Raw genomic sequence first — 22047 nt, 5'->3', positions numbered from 1 at the left:
GGAGTACACCGATTTGCCTGTGCTTTTCCTGCATTTTCCTTTTTGACAGGTGCTCTGCTTTTATTAGATAATTAGTTAAACTTAAGGAAACATTGAGGAAGGAACAGCTTTTTGTTTGTTTGTTTTTGGTTCCATCAATCTGCTTACCAAGACCTTAGTATCAAAGTCTAATTAATGGAGCAAATTTATCCTTTAACTATTTTGCCTGGTGACAATAGGGTATTTAAAGCAGAAATCAAAACCATCTTAAGGTTCTCATTCTCCTGCATTGTGTTTTGGACTACAGATAAAGTGGAATGTGTTTAAGGGAAGGAGGGAATTCAGGACCTGTTTTAAGAAGAATAGTTGACTGAACTGGCTTTTGTGTGAGTGAAGGCACAGACTCATTCTGAGTGGGCAGCACCAATGGGGAGGTGTCACAGGGGCTTGGAGCAGTGTAAAGACAGGGTTTTTGTTTTTGTTTTCTTCTCTGCTGTTCAGAAGTTAGCTGGTGGGAGTTTTCTGTCACTGCCTTTGTGTTGAAGTCACTGATGATTCTAATCAGAAGATCTTGGTCCTTGTGCTCTGTGATAAGGAAGAATCCAAGCAAAGCAATGTGAATGTAGTGAGGGAACTAATGGGATTTTTATTATGGGAAAGGGGATTACAGGTGGGGTCTCTGCCAGGAGGAATGGAGGCACCACATGCAGGGAAAAAAAGGAAAGGATTTTACTTCAGGTCATTTTTATATTATGCTTAACTTGGAGGTGGGGAGAACATTTGCATCACTCCTTGTCTTCAGTGACCTTCTAGCCAGGTGGAGGATCTGGGTGGATCCATGCATATACCTATGCTAATTCTCACGTACCCTAAGTCCATGTGGGAGGAAATTTCCCCTTTAATTTAATAAAGGGTTTTTAATTAAAATGGAGCTCTCTGGGCTCTGAGGGGACAGGTCAGGGAGAAGTAGCAGGGTGCTCTAAATTGGTCTGTGTGGTTTTTTGTTTTTTAAGTCCCGAACTTTCCCTGATGTCTAGCCTGCCTAGTGGTGGTAGAACACAGAATGGACAACTTCTTCCTCAGGGATGGGTGGTGTCTTAGTCTGTTTGTACTGCTATAGCAGTACCTAAAAATGGGTAACTTATAAATAGTTGAAATCTATTTTTCCACTATTCTGGAGGCTGGGAAGTCCAAGAGCAAGGCATAGGCACCATTGATTTGGTGAGGTACCATTCCTCAATGATGATACCTCCATACTGAGTCCTTACATGGCAAGAGTGGAAGGGAAAGAGGACAAGAGAGCAGAGCAGCTCTCTAAAGCCTTTTTTTTTAATGGCAGTAACCCATTTATGAAAGCATAGTCACCATGATTTAATCATGTCCCAACCCCAAACGCCCTACCTCTGTTATTAGGGATTAAGTTTCAATGTGTGACTATTGGGTGGGATGTAACATTGAAACCATAGCAGGAGAGCTGTTGCTATTTGTGGAAATTTTGAGACTTGGGAATGGTATACAGTAACCTGCTTTATTGGCAGATTTATTATATGAGGGTTTCATCAAGTGTGGCCCCAAATTTTTTTTTAAATAAAAAAATTCAAAAACAAACATTTTAACTCTTCACATACTTTACACTCAGTTGATGTAGAGAAGCACTCAGTCAGCCCCACATTATTGTCAGTTGTGTCTAAATTGTGTGATTTGATGAACATTTTGTGAAATCTGCCTCCCAAAAGCAAATGGTGTTCCCAAAGCAAGGTACAAGTGAATGTGCTTAATTGAAGTGATGAAGTGAAAATTTTAGATTTGTAGAAAGGTGGCATGTCTCTAGAGGAAGTTGGGCAGTGTTGTGGGAAAAATGGTTTCAAGGAATAAAAATTTTGAGTTACAAGGCAAAACAGGTGCAAAAACGGAGGTGTGGTGCAAGTGACAGAATGTTTGCTTTGCAAGTGTGAAGCCGAGTTAAAAAAAAAGCCTGTGCACTTACTGTGACAAAAGTAATACCCCTCCACCAATGCCAGCCCTGCCCCCAACTTCCTGGGAGTTAGTTTGCTGAATGATTCACCAGAAGGCAGCCTCCAAAGGGGCACAGATGGCAATTACTACAGCCTGTCCTCAGCTCTCTTCTTGAGACCTCTGGGACAAGGTGGTTTGTTTGGTCCGGTTTCATGCCATTTTTCTTCCTGGTCTGGCCTGTGTATGTACACTTGGTGGACTTTCCTTAATTGACCTTTCTAATTTTTCTTTAATCGTGATGACCAATCAAACCTCCCCCTTATCCCCTCTTGGTGGTCTTTCCTTGGGGAAGGGGGAGCACTGCCTATACTGGAGATTAGTGCAGAGGTAGCTATTTATAAGATAATCGAATAACCTCCCGGGCCTTATCAGAACTTTTGAGTCTTTTTACTTTGTGGTCAGTTTCTTAACCCTGAGGTAAGAACATCACAAACACTTGGAGGGTTTTACTTCAGGTTTCTGTTTTATTCTGTCTGTAGATGAGTTCTTACAGTTAAACTAAGTTATTGATCCTTATTGGTCTCTATCATTCCCTTTAAATATAACATTATCAGTTGCTTACTGTAAATTTGATTAAGTTTCTGAGTTTTAGGTCAGTCTGTTAGACATCAAAATTAGTTAAGTTGTATGATCATGATACTAAACAGATGGTAGGGACGCACTTCTCCCTGGGACACTGGGACAGGAGTTAAGCATTGTTAAAGTACTGTTATTGATAAGCATTTGTTATAAGCACCCTTTTGAAAGTTTAAATGTGCTGAGCTGTTGGGGGTTGGTAGACTTAATTTCCCAACTGACAACTGCTAGATCCTTCTCTGGGACCCTGGCTGCCCTGAGCAAAGGATTGCCAACCAGGCAGCCAGGCTGACTTTATGCCAACACCCAAAGCACCACTGCAGCTCCAAGAGACACTGCCCCAGCAAGCAACTTGTGCCTGTCTTTGGCTCAACAGAAGACCAACTGCCACAACTGCCACTTCTACCCAGGCCAGAGTAGGGGGCATACTTTGGCTCAACAGATGACCTATGATTAGTAAATATGCAATCATTTGCATAATGGACTATACACTGTGATTGGTCCATCACAGTGAACCCTTGGTTCCCTTCCCCCTTCTGGCTATATAAGCAGTTTGCTCAGCTCATTTTGTGAGTAGCTGGGAGACAATTCTCCTTGCTGTCACCCTGATGTTACAACGTCAGGTCTCAATCAAGACATTGTCTTGAGCGGTCTCGCACGATAACTAACACAAAAAGAAAAAAAAAGAAAAAGCAACCGTGGCAGGAAGGAAGCTGCCCTGGCAGCAGGGCAGCAGTAAGGGTGACAAGGTGAGCTTATCTGTGAGCAGCAAATGACCTGGGTGACCTGGGGTACAGAACCCAATGAAGGAGCTGTAACACTTAGGGTGCTAAGCCCTGTGCTGGTGTTCCTGCTGCCAGGGGCCTCCACCTCTAAACCTGTGCTACTGCCTGTTGCCATCCACTATGGAGCCTGCAGAGACCTGCCGGTGGTGTATCACCTGCCCCTGACGGCTACATGGGTAGAGCAGGACTCCAGCCAGCTCATTTGTACAATACCATAGCCGTCTTCTGTTCTCTGGATCTCAGAAGGACTGGAGAAACTAGGAACTGAACTGAGTGCTTCCTTACCTATAATTTGGGGTTGTTATATATGGGCTAAGCAGAATAATTAGGATTAAGATGCCATTAGAAAACAGTTAAATACTTAACCGTACCATGTATTGGGAACAGATCTAATTATTTACTATTTAACACGTTGCTGGAGACAAAGTTAGGTACTCAAATACTATGTTTTTTAAGTGCTCAGCATGCAGCCCAGTTTTTGTAATCCTTTCATAGTTTTGGAATTGATACATTTTGGCAGTGTTTCCACTGGAAAATTCCTCTTTAATTAGAACAAAGGCATACTGACTTTTAAAATATGAGTTTATGTCACTGGCTTCCATAAATATAACCTTAAAAATCTATGAAAAATGCGATTATATCTGAATTTAGAAGATTTATCTTTTCTCCAGTTTACAAGATAATGTAAGGGTAAATAAATACTTTTTAAATGCTGCTGTTATATTTTAAATTCATGATCATTATTTAGCAATCTTGGTATCTGGCAATGATTAGCTACTCAATATTCTGGTAATTAGTAATTGCTGAGGAAATAGGGTTGTGAAGTAGTCATACTTAGCAGCTGTGGACCAGGAATTATAAATTGGTTAGCACTGTATTTCCAACCTCATCATAGTACAAATCAGTTTTTAAAAAATATATGCCTAAGATTATTGTAAGACAAGTAGGAAAATTGACATTGAAGGGCCTTTATTGGAAAATTTGTGGATGTTGAAATTGAGGTTTAAAAAAAAAACACAGCATTAATGATTTTGGTATGGAGAAATGCCTTCATGGTTGATCTCTCCATCTAGAGAAGGTGGAATTGAAGCTGAGAGAAAGGTTCCCAAGATGGAAAAAAAAAATTTACCCCATTCCCATTCTAGATACCTTAAAAAGTTATTATGCCCAGAAGAAGTGTAAAGTATGAAAATAACTCATAAACTGAAAGCACTGCACAAATAATGTGTATAATAATTATACTTTTGTTGATTGGGAAACATTTTCCTGGAAACCCAAAGAGAAAAACTTTAGTTGTAAGGAAAGTAATCACATTGCTCTGTTTTGCCTTGTAACTCAAAATTTTTGTTCCTGAAACCATTCCTCCTCATAATTTCTCTTTTTTCTTTCTATAAGCAACCATTCCATCCTCTCCCAGTTGCTACGCAAAAAACTAGACACTGCTGTTTCTCTCAGACCCCACACCCATCTTCTACTCTTCTCACCATTTTTGCTGGTCCTAATCCTGGACTTAGGCATTAACACCTCTTACCTGGACAGTTTCTACAATTTTAAAAATTGATCTTTCTGCTTCTGCTCTTGTTCACTTATAGTCTGTTTGCATCTTCTTATTTATTTATAGTCTGTTCTCAACATAGCTACTGAATGATCCTTTTAAAAGGTCAAATTATATACCTCCTCTGATCAAAATCCTCCAATGACTTCCCAAAAGCCAGAATCTTCATAGCAGCTTACAAATTCATATATAATACGTTAATATGTTGTTAATTTAGAATAGGGTGTGACAGGTAATAGATGCTCAGTAATTATTTATTGACTAAGAATTCCATGGTGGTTCATATCGCAGCTCATAAAGAGCTTTCTTTAAATAACTGATATTAGCTCTTAATATAAATTCTAGAGAGTGACAGTACCAATTCTAAACACAGGTACATTATGGTTCTCAGCCTCCCTTATAGTTATTTGAAGTTGTATGGCTGAATTTTAACTAGTGGGATGTGGGTGGAGGGATGCGCCCCTTCTAGGCCTGGCCCAATAAAACCTCCCATAATGGATTCTCCACCCTTCCCTACCCTCAGGATAACTTGAGAAGCTTGTGTCTAAGATGACACAGCTGTGTGAAGGAAGGCTCCTAGCTTCATGAATTACCACATGATAGAGAGCTACCACTGATAGGTACCTATTTGGGTTTTATGTGAGAGAAATAAACATCTGTTGGATTAAGCAGCTGAAATTTGTAGTTTTCCTGTTAAAGCATAACATTAACTAATACAAACTAATAAATTATTTCTTTCCTCAGTATCTTACATAACCTAATAATAGTATTGGTAACCCAGATTTCTTGTCTTTCTCTCTTTCTTTTTTAATATAGCTCAGGGTTCTTTTGTTTTTTAAACTCAGGTCTTGCTAGTAAATGCTCTCTACCACTTGAGCCACATCCCCAAACCCCTTTTTTGGATAGGGTCTTTTGCCTTGCTGACCTTGGACCACAGTCTTTTTGCCTCTGTCTTGTCGTTGACCTCTATGTTTAAAAATGAGGATGTTATTTAAAAGCACAGTCATGTCCTTAATATAAGTACCTTTTAAAAACAGCTTCAAAGCTGTATTTTGTATACCATAGTAAAATTCACTTATTTAACATACATTTCAGTTTTGTTTTGTTTTTTGTATATATAAACCATCAGAGTGGTATAGCTATCACATTAGCATTTGCTCCCCGTTACCCTCTCTCCACTGGCTCTTGGCATCCACTAATCTGCTTTCTGTCTCTATGGAGGGTGAAGACCGAATTTGCCTATTTGGGACATTTATATAAGTGGAAGCATACAATATGTGGCCTTTCATATCTGGCTTCTTAGCATAATATTTTTGTTATCCATGTTGTAGGATGCATTAGTACTTCATTTCTTTTTGTGACCAAATAATATTCTGTAATTGTAAACATGCCACATTTATCCATTAATTAATTACTTGATGAACACTCGAATTATTTCTACCTTTTGACTGTTATGGCTAATGTTACTGTGAAAATTTAGGAACAGGTTTGTTTTTCTTGGAGGAGGGGGATGAGGTCTGACTTTGTTGCCCAGGCTGGCCTCATATTTGAGCTCCAACCTTCCTCATTCTCCCTAATGTCCAGGATTAAAGGTATGTACCACCATGCCTGACCAGTTTTTGTTGGTTGTTTTCATATGTCTTCGATATATAAAGGAGTGAAATCCCTGAGTCGTATGGTAACTCCGTATTTAACATTTCTAGGAATTGCCAGACTTGTTTTACAAAGTGGCTGTACCATTTGACATTCTTTTTAACATTGCCCTTGTATTTTATGACTGTAGGGTGATTAGAATCACCCACTAAGTATGGTTCTTTAAGGGCCGTAGGTGGGGGAACATCACAACTGGCACCTGGGGTGTGGCAATCCTTGTGAGGGTAGCCTCTTTTGCCTCTTTTCCTTTTGTGCACTTCTGTTTGCTTACTTGGTTTTGACTACCCTGGCTTCCTCCTGTGCCTAAACCACAGTTCACACACTCTCACTTTAGGGCCTTTGTGCTTGCTTTTGTGTCTGGCATGCTCTTTCTTTCCATCTCTTTCAAGTCTTTGTCTATATGTTACTTTTTTAGTAAACTTCCCATCTCTTTACCCTATTTAAATTCAATACATGCTGTTACCACTCTTCTGCATTTTCTTCCTTAATCTAAAATGTAAGCTTCATAAAGGTTGAGATTTTAGTCTGTTTTCTTCCCTTATATACCTAATATTTTGATTGAACTTGACACAAATAGGTTTCCAGAACATATTTATTGAAAGAATGAATAAACATGGGAGGTGTAGATAAGAGGATCACAGTTTCAGGTCAGCCTGGGCAAAAGTTAGTGAGACCCTATCTCAAAAAACAATCTGGGTGTAGTAGCACATGCCTCTGTAATCCTAGCTAACTGAAAGGTGGAGGTGGGAGATTGTAGTCCAAGACAGGCTCAGGCAAAAGCATGAGATTCTATCTGAAAAACAAACTAAAAGCAAGAAAGGACTGGGGGCATGGCTCAAGTGTGAGAGTGCTTGCTAGTGTCTGAGTTCAATTCCCAGTACTGTCAAAAAAAGAAAAAAAAAGAATAAATGACTTTCCATATAGTAAATGCACTTTGTCTAGAAGTAAACACATGAGTATATTCTCATCATAAAATGTTTACCTGTCCTTGAGATAACCACTACTAGTGACTTGGATATATTCTTCCAGACCATTTTAAAGCTATCTGCACATGTATATGTATATCTAGAGAAATAGGTAGTTTCATTTGTATTTTATATAGATACAAGCCTTTATAAAAATATTTTATACATCTATATTAAACCACTATGTATACTCAGAACTTTTTGGTCATGTCAGCATAAACTCTATATTCATTGAACAGTCTCATTCTTTTAAATTCTTATGGGTATGCTATAATTTATTGACATTGAAGTTTCTAGCTTTTTCTTAATACAGCAAACATTTTGGCTCTTGTCACTTTGTACTCACAGGTGTGTTTCTGTGTATATCCCCTGAAAGTGAAGACAATTTAAGTTCTTTTTTTTTGATACTGTTAAGCTACTTATTTCCTTATTTTCTCTGAGTATTTTTCTGAAATAGGTGTTGGAAGTAGAATTGGTAGGTTGTAGAAAATGCAAGCTAATGTTTTGATAGAATAAAATTTCTCTCTAAAAAGGCTGTATGTTTTTTATCTTTAATTGGTAATGACAGCTTCCATTTTTCCATTGTTTTCACAATGTGTTGGGTGTTAGCAATTCTTTATTTTTGTCAATCTGGGTGAAAAATAAGTCATTTTAGCTGTTCAAGTTGAATATGTTTTCATATGATTATGGGTTATTTGTATTCTGTTAAATTCTTATTCAAACATAACTCTTTTAAAAATTTCATTTCCCTATTAGGCCTAGTCTTTTTTATTTACTGTGTTTGTAGGTATTGTCTATTATAAGGAACTGCCAAACAGAGACCACACCACGTGTAGAAAAGAAAGATTTATTGGGGGCCAGACTGCTGGGCTGACTCTCAGGTTCAGAGTGCAGCAGCCCAGGTAGATTGGGTTGTGGGCTTTATAGGAGGGACCATCCATCAAAGGGGGGAAGGTATCTGTTTCAGAGAACAACTGGGTTGTTGGGCCTTGATTGTCAGTGATCACCAGATGGAACAGCTTGGTATGTACAGCTAGTTGAAAAACAGGAAGTTTTCTGCAGTTTTGTAAGCAGGGAGATTTTGCAAGAAGTTATGGGTCAGGGGACCTGGTTTCAGTGATAGCCTCAGAACTTTCTGCCCACCCTGTGGATGTCAGGGACCTAAATCTATTATTATGGCTATTGGTATTTTGTTATATGTGCTAGAAATAATTTCTTATCTATATCTTGTCCTTTAAATTTGTTATGGTTCTTTTTGCCAACTGCAAGTTTTAAAAGATAACCTTTTAAAGCAGTTATCTATACAAATATGTAGGCGCCTGTTTAGTTCACTAAAATATTAAATAAAGCTGGGTATGGCGGTGGAAGCATATACTTCCAGCACTGGGGAAACTAAAGCAGAAGGATTACAATTTTGAAGTGAACTGCAAACCTTCTGCTTAGCAAGACCCTGTCTCAAAAAATATATAAATACATGAAATACTAAATAAGATGAATAAGGTCAATTCAGTTGGTTCATGAGGACTTACTTAAATGAATAAATTTTTATGTGTTCTGGTCACCACAGGAGGGATTATAAAACCATAAACTGCAATAAATAAATGAAGATAGTAAAACAATATGAATAGGAAATAAATGAATTACTTTTCCATGTATTAAGTCCCTGGATTGTTTACTTTTTTCCTCACTGCATGAAAAGACAGCAGAATAGCAGTAGAGAGGTAACATGTTCCACAGCAGAAGGCTTCATCTATTAAGATGATGAATTAGTTACTTATCAGCTAAAATCTATGTGGTGATGCAAGCCTTAAGTCAGCTACATAAAATTTTCATTTCTCTCATGTCTTCTAGCTTTGAAGTTTTGTTTATATATTGTTATAGTTATTTTTACCCTATTGCTTTCTGTACAAAATAGTGTGTTCTAAGAGTTTATGGATGTAAGCAATAAATGACATTTTCTTCTACTGAAGTGAACCAACAAATGTTTATTAGCCATGTTGAAGTGTTAAGACTTCACACAGAAAGATGATCCTCAAAATTAGTGCCATAGGAACTTGGCCCTGTCAACACTGCAAAGCAGTTAATATTAGTTGAGTGTTTCCTCAGTGGCCTACTTTATCATTAGTGCTCTTCATGGATTACTTTACTAGTAGTCCTGAGTGGTAGATGAGGCGGAATAGCTCTGTTACCTCCCTTTGGCAAATGATGCACCTGGCACATACTCACATAGTCACATAGACAGTAGGTCTTTTACTTGCTTTTTTTACTTAGCGATATGAATAGTGTTCCCAAAGGCTTTCACGGATCTCCCTAAATCCTAGGGGTTATAGACAGTCATTCCTATTTGGGGAACATAAAGGTTATCTTCAGTTTCTCACCATCACAGATAACTCTGTGCTTAACACTGTTGGTTATATATCCTTCCACATCTGTCTTTTGTGTGAAATATTTGCGACCAATCTTAACCCAACATCTTCTACCTTCCTTGCCAATACCGGATGCTCTCTGTTATAAAAGTTTAACAAATTTGAAAGCTGAAAAACAGCACATAATGAAAAATTTTGGTTTTACTCATCACTAATAGAAATTTACCTATTACCTTTTATGTGTTACAAATATTTTCACCCACCTCTTTTGACTTTGAATGTTATTTATGGTTGTCTTTGGCCACATATGTTATCATTGCCATCTCCTTTTATGATTTCTCTGTTTGGGTCCAGAGTAATTTTGTTGGTTTCTTTTTTTTTTTTTTTTTGGTGGTACTGTGGTTTGAACTTGAGCCTCATGCTTGTAAGCACTGTATTGCTTGAGCTACTCCACCTACCCCAGAATGATGTTTTAGAAAACACAGATTTAATAATTTCCTTTCCTCTTTTAAAAACAACAAGAGCTGGATGTCAGATGTTGGTGGCTCATGCCTGTAATCCTAGCTGCCTGGGAGGCTGAGATCAGGAGGATCAAATTTCGAGGCCACCCCAAGCAAATAGTTTCTGAGACCCCATCTCCAAAATAACCAGAGCAAAATGGTCTGGAGGTGTAGCTCAAGTGGTAGAGCTCCTGCTTTGCAAGTGTGAAACCCTCAGTTCAAACCCCAGTCCCACCAAAAACAGAAAAAAAGAAAAGTTGCTTCTAATTGAGAGACAATATAATACAGTGTTTGAGGACATGAAATGTAGACATGTTGCTTGATTTAAAACCTTCTGCAAATTGAGAAAGAATATATGAAAACAATTTCATTTATAGCAGCCTCAAAAAAAAAATCAAATACCTAGGAGTAAACTTAACAAAGAATGTGAATGACCTCTACAAGGAGAACTACAAACCTCTGAAGAAAGAGATTGAGTCAGACTACAGAAGGTGGAAAGGATTGGTAGAATTAACATAGTAAAATAGCTGCTATACTAGCAAAAGCAATCTACATGTTCAGTGTAATTCCCATCAAAATCCCAATGACATTGATCACAGAGGTTGAAAAATCTACCCTAAAATTCATTTGGAAACACAAGAGACCATGAATAGCCAAGACAATACTGAGCAAAAAGAGCAATGCTGGAGGTATCACAATAGCTGATTTCAAACTATATTACAGAGCCATAGCAATACAAACAGCATGGTACTGGCACAAAAACAGGTATGAAGACCAGTGGAACAGAATAGAGGACCTGGATATGAGTCCACCAGCTATGCCCACCTTATTTTTGACAAAGGCACCAAAAACGTACAATGGAGAATAGACAGCTTCTTCAACAAATGTTGCTGGGAAAGTGGTTATCTGCCTGCAGAAAACTGACACTAGATCCATGCCTATTATCCTGTGCTAGTATCAACACAAAATGGATTAAGGACCTCAGTATCAGACCCGAAACTCTGAAGTTAGTATGGGAAAGAGCAGGGAATACTCAGGAAGCAATAGATATAGGCAAAGAATTCCTCAGTAGAACTCCAGCAGCCTAGCAACTAAGAGAAAGGATGGACAAATGGGACTACATGAAATTAAAAAGCTTCTGCACAACAAAAGAAATGGTCTCTAAACTGAAGAGACTACCCACAGAGTGGGAGAAAATATTCGCTGGCTATACATCAGACAAAGGACTGATAACCAGAATATATAGGGAGCTCAAAAAACTAAACTCCCCCAAAATCAATGAACCAATAAAGAAGTGGGAAACTGAACTAAACAGAACTTTTTCAAAGGAAGAAGTCCAAATGGCCAAAAAACACATTAAAAAATGTTCACCATCCTTGGCCATAAAAGAAATGCAAATCAAAACCACACTTAAGATTCCACCTCACCCCTGTTAGAATAGCTATCATCAGAAACACCAACACCACCAAATGTTGGTGAGGATGTCGGGAAAAAGGAACCCTCATACACTGCTGGTGGGAATGTAAGCTAGCACAACCACTTTGGAAAATAATATGGAAGCTTCTTAAAAAACTAAACATAGATCTGCCACATGATCCAGCAATCCCACTCCTAGGGATATACCTGAAGGAATGCAACTCACGTTATTCCAAAGGCACCTGCACACCCATGTTTATTGTAGCACTATTCACAATAGCCAAGTTACGGAAACAGCCAAGATGCCCCACTACTGATGAATGGATTAAGAAAATGTGGTATTTATACACAATGGAATTTTACTCAGCCACAAAGAAGAATGAAATTTTGTCATTTGCAAGTAAATGGATGGAACTGGAGAACGTCATCTTAAGCGAAGTTTGCTAGACTCAGAAGCCCAAAAATCGTATGTTCTCCCTCATGTGGATTATAGACCTAAAACAAATGCAGCAATACTATTGGACATGGATCACACACTAAGGGGAGAATGCGTGCAGGAGGAATAGGGAAAGGGAAGGAAACCTAAAACTTGAAAGTGTCTGATGTGCCCACTGTAGCGGAGCGAATAAAGTAATCTTAAACTGACAGAGGCCACTTTGGGAAGGTGACTGGTAAGTAGTGAAGAGGTCTGGTATAGATGAACCAGTTCGGGTTTTGATACACATGTGAATGGAAGCAATTCTAGGAATCTCTCTGTATAGCTATCCTTATTTCAAACTAGTAAAAATGCTAAGTCTTTCTTATTATCTCTTATGTTTTCTCATCAACAAAATTGGAGAAGAGGGCAGAACAGGTTCTGCCTGGAAGCGAGGTGGAGGAGGAGGAGGGGACGAGGGGCAGCGGGGAGAGATGGCCCAAACAATGTATGCACATATGAATAAATGAATAAACAATTAAAAAAATAAAACCTGCTTCTGCTACTTCCTAGCTATGAATCCTGTGGTACAGTAATTGTCTTTATGTCCATGACCTCACAATGTTGATGCTCACCATGTGGAGTTGTTGGGAGGCATTAAATGGTTTATATGCTTAAGTGCTTAGAACAGGGCCTGGCACATAGTAAATATTAGCTGCTGTTATTCCTTCTCTTCTTGCCTGGTTTTACATGTCACTTAGTCTTTTGGTTCCCATGCTTCAACCAGTGGCCTTTTTTCAGTTCCTTCCCCCTCATAAAACCTTTTGTATGTGCTGTTTCCTGTTCTCTATGACTTTTCCCTTTTTCCCTTTTTGTTTGTTATTTTCCCTTTAAACGCAGCTTAAATGTTCTTTTCTTTTTTTGTGGCAGTGGGGTGGGGGGTGGAGGGCAATACTGGGGTTTGAACTTAGGTTCTGGTGCTTGCTAGGCAGGCAGGTGTTTTACGACTTGAGCCACACACTCCCTGCTCTTTCTACTTTATTTTTCTGAATAGAGTCTCATGTTTTTGCCTAGTGGCTGGCCTGGACCTTGATCCTCCCTATTACTCCTCCTGCATAGCTGGGATGACAGGAAGGTACCACCATGCACAACTTAGTGGTTGAGATCGGGACTTGCTAACTTTTGTTTGGACTGGCTTCGAACCATGATCCTCCTGATCTTGCCTGCTGAGTAGCTGGGATTACAGGTATCTGCCAACACACTCAGTTCCTTAAGTGTCATTTTCTGAGGAACACAATTGGTGACCTCTCAGTTCAGTTTAGGTCTGTCTTTATGTTCAGTCTTAGCACCTAGTATTTTTCTTTCACAGCACTTTAAATAGTTGCTTTAAATTGTTGTCTTAATTTGCCCCCCCCTTCCCCCAGTTGAAAATCAACATCATGAAAGCCAGACCTCTCTTAATTGCTTTACTCCCCAACTACTCAAGTAATGATTGTTAAATGTGTGGGGAGTGAGTGAATTTTGGGGGTTTAAGGTAAAATAGTAAACCTGGGGAAAAGAGCACCTTTAGTGGCTTTAAAGATCAATCTCTGGTTTCCATTCATTTGTTCCTATGAGAATGTATAGGCTTTAGTGCTTATATTGTGGGATATGATTTGGGCAAGTTGGCAGTTATTTAAAATGGATTATCCACAGTTTTAAGAGCTATTAGAACTTTTTTTATGAAATGAAAGTTTAAAATCTTAAGTCCTTATCTTGTAAATAAAACTATATCAGATTGCATAGCTGTAGAGCTAGAATGAGCACAGCTACAGTAGCTGATAACCTTTTCAAAGGATGTGTTAAAATCTAAGCTATCTTTTTCTTAGTGATGAAAGTTGTTTATGAGAACCAGTTACTGAGAGCTCTACATACACTCAAAGCTCTTAGGGAGGTAGACTTGCTTGATCTTGCAGAATACCACCCTCAAACTGCGATTTTAAGTACTTATCCCACTTTTACAGTTTTCTGCATTGTTGCTTTTGCAGTTAGTTCATGTTCCCATAGCAACCCTATTTTCATTTACTCTTTCCAATCTGTTAGGAACATAGAAAGATAATATTTTAGATGGTTTTACATGTGTGTATAGCAAGAATAAATAGATTCATCTATTCTGTAGTCTGGGAGAACCTCAAAAACATGCCCAGTGAAAAAATTAGAGACAAAGACCACATATTCTATATGATTCCATTTATGGAAATGTCTAGGAAAGGCAAAATCTCTAGAGGCAGAAGGCAGATTAGTGGTTGCTTGCACCCAGGGTTGAGATGGGGAGGAGCCACACATGAGCATGAAGCTTCTTTTCAGGACAATGGAAATATTCTAAAATTGGTTTGATAATGATAATTACATACTGTGTAAGTTTACTGTTATTAAACTGTACATTTAAAATGAGAAATTGTGGAATTTTTTGTGAATTATACTCCAATAAAGCTATTGTAAAAATGAGTTCAAGTGGGTTTCTTATTTTGGAGGGTTTCTCTTTTTTTTTTTTTTTTTTTTTGCAGTATTGGGGTTTGAATTCAGGGCCTCACGCTTGCTGAACAGGTGCTCTACCACTTGAGCCACTCCATCAGCTTAGGGGTTTCTCTTTGTAATCATAGATCAATATAGTTGCTAAATTTGATTCTGTATAATATTCTAGAGAAATGAAATGGAAAACTAGATAAATATGATACCTGGAATCTAATTCACTGGGTAAGTCACCACTCTAAAAAATACCCCCTACTCATACTTCTCTCCACACATACACAGAAATTTCAAAATTAGAAAAGGTGTGCTGGAGGTGTGGCTCAAGTGGTAGAGCAATCACAAGACCCTGAATTCATTCCCCAGTACCACCAAAAAAAAAAAAAAAGTGTGAATTTTTCCTGTAATCTTGACTCTTTTGCCAGTGTGATTTTGTTTTACTTTTCAACCCAGCCAAAAGCCACCTTGAACTCAAGCTGTTTTTGTGTTCCTTTTGATTTTCAGCACTTTCATTTGGACTTTTGAATGCCTACTGGACAGACGTTTGAAACTTGAAGTTTATTTTCAGATCTTAGCAAAACCATAAGGCCTTTCCTGTGTGGGAGGAGACAACCCATGTACGGTGGAGATGAGCGGGGCACAGCAGCTTGATGCAGGTATTGGTTTGCTGAGCAAATTTATTCTAGAGTGCACAGTTGGTACTTGCCTGTGTTGCATTGTCTGACTTGTCTTTCTACCACTAAATTGGAAGCTCTTTGAGTCATTAGTTGTTTTTCATTACTATCTCTTGCGCCGACAAAGAACTTAGCACTAAGAAATACTAATAATGTTTGTTGAAAAAAATATGTAATTTTTTTGAACAGACTTTTTAAAAATAAAGTTCTGATTTTGATAGTTACTTTTTTTGTGGTACTGGGGTTTGACCTCAGGGTCTTGTGCCTGCTAGGCAGGTGCACTGCCTCTTGAACCACATCCCCAGTCCTTTGTGCTTTAGTTATTTTTCAAGTAGGTTCTTGCAGGTTTTTACTCAGGCCAGAGAGCAGTCCTACTGACGCCTCTCATGTAGTTGGAATGACAGGTGTGCACCAACATTATTATTGATTATCATTATTATTATTGATTGAGATTGGGGGGGGTCTCACTAGCTTTTTGCCTTGGCTAACCTCAAGCCTCAATCCTCCTGATTTCTGCCTCTGCAGTAGCTGAAACTGAGGGTTACTTTCTAATTATTTTGAATTAATTTTTGGGTTCACAGGAACTTGCAAAGATAGTATTAACAAGACCCATTTTCCCTTCACTTTGTTTCTCCCATTTCTCTTATAACTATAATACAATATAAAATCCAGGAAATTGATTTTAGTATAAAGCATGTGTAGTTCTGTGTCATTTTTATCACATGTAGGCTCCTGTAACTCCTATAACCACCTCCTATTAAGATATAGAACTATCCCATCACCATGAAGAGCTCCCTCACCCATCCTTTTTTTCTCCCTATCCTCTTTAACCCCAGCCAATTAGTCATCTCTTCATCTCCATATAATTTTGTCATTTAAAGAATGTTACATAAATAGAATCAGTATACAACCATTCACGATTTTTTTTTCTTTCGAAATAATAGTCTTGAGATTGGTTGAAGTTCTTGCATATGTCAGTAGTCAGTTTTTATTGCTGGTAGAAAAGACATGTTGTCTTTTCTAGTTTTTGGCTATTAAAAATAAGTTACTATGAATAGTCACATTTCATTTGGGTGAGAATAAATGCCAAGAAATACAATCTTTACATCATAGGACTGATAGTAAAGGAATTGTCAGACTACTTTACAGAGTGGCTGTACCATTTTAACCATTTTACATTCTTGCCAGCCAGCAATGTAAGAGGTATAATTTCTTTGCATCTTTATAGCAATTTTGTGGTTCTGGGGTTTGAACCCAGGGCCTCACACTTGCTAGGGAGGCTCTCTATCACTCAAAGTATACTTCCAGCCCTGTTTGTTTAGTTATGTTTTGAATAGGGTCTCACATTTTTTTGCCTAGGTTGTCCTGGACCAAGATCTTCCCATTCATACTCCCCTAGTAGCTGGGATGGTAGGTGTGTACCACTATACCCAGCTTTATTTGTTGAGATTATGTCAGCCCACAAACATAGAAAACATGAATATTTTGAAGAGAAAAGAAACTCACAGTTTTATGCCGGTATTTAAAATTAAAGGACTTTGATGTCTATGTTTCTAGCTCTTCTCTTTTGGAAATGTTTTGTTTCCTAATGCTATTAATATCATTACTAATTTTCTTCTATAATAGTGCTGTAATTGTTTCAAAATATATCAGTAAGATAACAGCATGCAGTTTAAAATTCATGTTTCGCCTTTAAAATAGTCTTCTAGAGTTTGCCAGCAGAGTATTGGTGGTGGTTTTTTTGTTTGTTTTGTTTTTCTTTTCTATACTTGGATATTGAACCCAGTTCTCACTCCACCACTTGGATCATACTTTTTTGTGTGTGTGTTTGAGAGAGGGTCTCACTGATTTTCATGGGCTGGCCTTGAACTCTTGATTTTCCTGCCTCTGCCTCCTGACAGAATCTTGTATTTTAATATGACTTAAAGGAATTCTTTTTTGGTTTTGCAACCATTAGGCTCATTTGTTTCAGTTCATTTTCAGTTTCTTCAGTTTTTTTTTTTCTTTCAATTATGTTTTTGCTGTCTTCTCTTTTCTCTTCTCTTCTTTTCTCTACTCTGCTCTTCTTTGTGGCACTAGAGTTTAAAGTCAGGTCTTTGCACTTGTGAGGCTGATGCCCTGCCACTTTAGCCATGGCCCCACCCCTTGTTTGCTTTAGTTATTTTTTCAGGTAAGGTTTTATGTTTTTGCCTGGGCCAGCATCATCTGTGATCCTTCTACCTATAGCCTCTCATGTAGCTGGGGCCACAGGTACACACCACCACTCCTGGCTTACTGATTGAGATGGGGATCTTGCTGACTTTTTATCCAGGCTGGCTTAGAACTGTGATCTTCCCCATCTCTGCTTCTGGAGTAGCTGAGATCATTGGTGTGAGCCACTGCCCAGTGGTTTTTTTTTTGTTTTGTTTTGTTTTAAAGTGGTCTCACTGTGTATCCCAGACCGGCCTCAAACTTGCAGTCTTCCTGCCTTACACTTCCAACTGCTGGGATTACAGCTGTGCACCTCCATGCCTATCTAATTATGATTCTAATTTTTGAATTATCTACATACTTACAAAGTCAAATGTCTATAATGAGATTCTCACTTTTAGCCTGATGCCACTAATCCTTTCTTTCCTTGGCCACCTATGTTTTATTACCTTATAACTTATTCTTCTATTGTTCCTTTAAAAAAATGTAAACAAATATGTGTATGTATACACACATATACATGTGTATATACCCACACTCATATCTCTTCTATCTTATGCAAAATATAGAGATTTAAAAAACCCTTTTACACTGTGCTTTCATTTAATGTGTTTTGGACACTATTCCACAATCTCTGTACATGATGATTTTCATTGCTTTTTATAGCTGTACAAAACTGGGTGTCTTGGTTTTGATGTATATACTTCATGGATATACATTTATTCAATTGGTTCCTTATTTGTGGATATTTGGGTCATTCCAGTCTTGGCAATGAAGAGCTTTGTACATAAGTCTTTTTGTATTTTTGCCAGCATATTTTTGGGATAGTTTCCTAGAAGTGGCATTGCTGGATCAAAAGGTAAATACGTATGTAATTTTGTTACATACTGCCAAGTTTTCTTCCACAGGAACTGTGTTACTATGTTTTATCACAACTTTCATAGAGTATATTGTCAGACTTTGAAACTTTTCCAAACTGATACCTCAATGTAGTTGTAATTTGCATTTCTCTTAAAAGGACAAAAATTGCACATCTTTTCACATATTTAAGGATCACTTACATTTCTTTTTTCAATAAACTCTTAATATATTTTACTCATTTTCTCACTGTTCATAGTCTTGCTTCTTCTCAGTTTTAGTATTTTTTAATATATGAGAGATTTCAGTTGATCCATCAATTTTTTATTATTGTTATTTTTTAATTTTTAAGTTAACATGCTGTTTAAGGAATTGAAGTCCTCCCCAGGACCATGATTACTCAGGCTAGTTATGTTTTAGTAATGGAAATTGACCATCCACTGACCTAAACTTCCAAGTTGCTCTGAAAGCACTCCATGTTGGCTTATATTTCTAATGGAAATTTCAAATACATAAAGAATGTATGGAAAAGAATATAACAGGAAGCCATGTACTTACCATAAATATTTAGTAAATGTAACATTGTCAAAATTTTTCCCATTTTTTTGTGTTAAAATGTCCATAATATAAATTTTGCCATATTAACCACTTTTAAATATACAATTCAGTGGCATTAAGTACATTCACATTGTAATGCAATCATCATTGGTATCTCTGTCTAGCACTTTCTTCATCTCTCTACACTGGAACTCTGTACTCATTAAACAATAATTGTCCATTTCCCTCAATTCTCCTGTCTGTCTCTATGAATTTGACTGCTCGAGGCATCAATGGAAGCATATATATAGCATTTGATTTTTTGTGGTTGGCTTATTTATTTCACTTAGCATCGTGTCCTCATGCTTCATTGTGTAGCTTGCTTCAGGATTTCCTTCCTTTTTAAACAGTAAATAATATTCCATTGTGTGTATATACTACATTTTGCTTATCCATTCATCCATTGATAGACATGGCTACCTTTCGACTATTTTGAATATTGCTGCTATGAACATTCATGTACAAATACTATTTGAAGTCTCTGCTTTCAGTTTTTTTACCCAGAAGTAGAATTATTAGCTCATATGATATTTTTTGAGAAACTGACATGTAGATTTCCATAGTAACTCCACCATTTTACATTACTTCCAAGTACTGTATAAATGTGTTAATTTCTCCATATCCTCACCAGCACTTGTCATTTTCCACTGTTTTTTTTTTTGTAGCCCTCCACCCTTTTCTGCTGTTTTGATAATAGTTACCCTAATGGTACGATGGTGGTATTCTTTATAGTTCTGATGTGGGTTCCAGTGCACATCATGTGGTTCCTCTTTTTTTTGAGTTAGGGTCTTGCTTTTTGCCCAGGTTAGCCTGGTCCGCAGTTCTCCTATTTTACACTTCCCATTATTGCTGGGATGACAAGCATGTACCACCATACCCAGCTTTTTTCCATTGAGATGGGGTTGGCAAACTTCACCCCCACCCCAGGCTGACTTGGAACCATGAATTCTCCTGATCTCAGCCTCCCATGTAGCTTGGGATGACAAATTCATGCCACTGTGCCCAGTTACTGACTGAGATGAGGGTCTCATGAACTATTTGTCCAGGTTGTCCTTGAACTCTGATCCTCTCTCATTCTCAGTCTCCCAGGTAGCTAGGATTATAGGCATGAGCCATTGGTGCCCAACTTTTTTTTTTAAAAACATGATCTCACTATGTAGTCCAAACCAACCTGAAACTCACTGTGTAGACCAGGTTGGCCTTGAACTTTCCATCCTCTGATTCCCAAGTGTTGGGATTATAGGTCTGTGTCCCATGCCCAGCTATGTGTTTCCATTTTTAAAAAAAACTAAAATAATACAGTTTAAGCCTCTTTTGAGTTTCTTCTGATCCTGTTTTCTTCTCACTATCCTCAAAGATAACATTGTTGAAGTTCATGCATATTCTTTCTATCCTTGTTTTCATACTCTTATTAATATGTATGTACTCATAAAATTATACTACACAGTTTTTTTATTGTTTTATTATTCATATGTGCATACAAGGCTTGGATCATTTCTCCCCCCTGCCCCCACCCCCTCCCTTACCCCCCACTCTGCCCCCTCCCTTTCCACCCACCCCCTCAATACACAGCAGAAACTATTTGGCCCTTATTTCTAATTTTGTTGTAGAGAGAATATAAGCAATAATAGGAAGGAACAAGGGTTTTTGCTGGTTGAGATAAGGATAGCTATACAGGGCATTGACTCACATTGATTTCCTGTGCGTGGGTGTTACCTTCTAGGTTAATTCTTTTTGATCTAACCTTTTCTCTAGTTCCTGGTCCCCTTTTCCTATTGGCCTCAGTTGCTTTTAAGGTATCTGCTTTAGTTTCTCTGCATTAAGGGCAACAAATGCTAGCTAATTTTTTTAGGTGTCTTACCTATCCTCACCCCTCCCTTGTGTGCTCTCGCTTTTATCATGTGCTCAAAGTCCAATCCCCTTGTTGTGTTTGCCCTTGATCTAATGTCCACATATGAGGGACAACATACGATTTTTGGTCTTTTGGGCCAGGCTAACCTCACTCAGAATGATGTTCTCCAATTCCATCCATTTACCAGTGAATGATAGCATTTTGTTCTTTTTCATGGCTGCATAAAATTCCATTGTGTATAGATACCACATTTTCTTAATCCATTTGTCAGTGCTGGGGCATCTTGGCTGTTTCCAAAACTTGGCTATTGTGAATAGTGCCACAATAAACATGCGTGTGCAGGTGCCTCTGGAGTAATCTATGTCACAGTCTTTTGGGTATATCCCCAAGAGTGGTATTGCTGGATCAAATGGTAGATCAATGTTTAGCTTTTTAAGTAGCCTCCAAATTTTTTTCCAGAGTGGTTGTACTAGTCTACATTCCCACCAACAGTGTAAGAGGGTTCCTTTTTCCCTGCATCCTCGCCAACACCTGTTGTTGTTGGTGTTGCTGATGATGGCTATTCTAACAGGGGTGAGGTGGAATCTTAGTGTGGTTTTAATTTGCATTTCCTTTATTGCTAGAGGACCCAGATATGAAGCCACACAACTATAACCAACTTGTCTTTGACAAAGGACCTAAAAATATACGATGGAGAAATAGCAGCCTCTTCAACAAAAACTGCTGGGAAAACTGGTTAGCAGTCTGCAAAAAACTGAAACTAGATCCATATATATCACCCTATACCAATATTAACTCAAAATGGATCAAGGATCTTAATATCAGACCACAAACTCTAAAGTTGATACAGGAAAGAGCAGGAAATACTCTGGAGTTAGTAGGTATAGGTAAGAACTTTCTCAACGAAAACCCAGCAGCACAGCAACTAAGAGATAGTATAGATAAATGGGACCTCATAAAACTAAAAAGCTTCTGTTCATCAAAAGAAATGGTCTCTAAACTGAAGAGAACACCCACAGAGTGGGAGAAAATATTTGCCAGCTACACATCAGACAAAGGACTGATAACCAGAATATACAGGGAACTTAAAAAACTAAATTCTCCCAAAACTAATGAACCAATAAAGAAATGGGCAAGTGAAC

The 22047-nt window shown here is 38.0% G+C and overlaps 1 protein-coding gene across 11 annotated transcripts in view; it reads left to right on the top strand.

The window, feature by feature from the left end:
* The window catches only part of Sfmbt1 (Scm like with four mbt domains 1), a 122973-nt gene that overhangs the window by 47230 nt on the left and 53696 nt on the right, over positions 1-22047 (top strand). For 7 of the 11 annotated variants that reach the window (XM_074043936.1, XM_020175209.2, XM_020175213.2 and 4 more), the window contains one exon: positions 15239-15390. In XM_074043936.1, the coding sequence (XP_073900037.1) occupies positions 15363-15390 (28 nt within the window). In that variant the 5' untranslated portion in view covers positions 15239-15362. Of the gene's footprint in view, positions 1-13300; positions 13473-15238; positions 15391-22047 lie in introns of all 11 variants that reach the window. The other 4 variants (XM_020175211.2, XM_074043932.1, XM_074043931.1 and 1 more) reach the window with 1 other exon arrangement.

Source organism: Castor canadensis, chromosome 10 (assembly GCF_047511655.1).
Source record: "Castor canadensis chromosome 10, mCasCan1.hap1v2, whole genome shotgun sequence".
NCBI classification, from domain to species: domain Eukaryota; kingdom Metazoa; phylum Chordata; class Mammalia; order Rodentia; family Castoridae; genus Castor; species Castor canadensis.
Note: the sequence above shows the minus strand (reverse complement) of the source record. Positions and strands in the feature narration are given on the sequence as shown.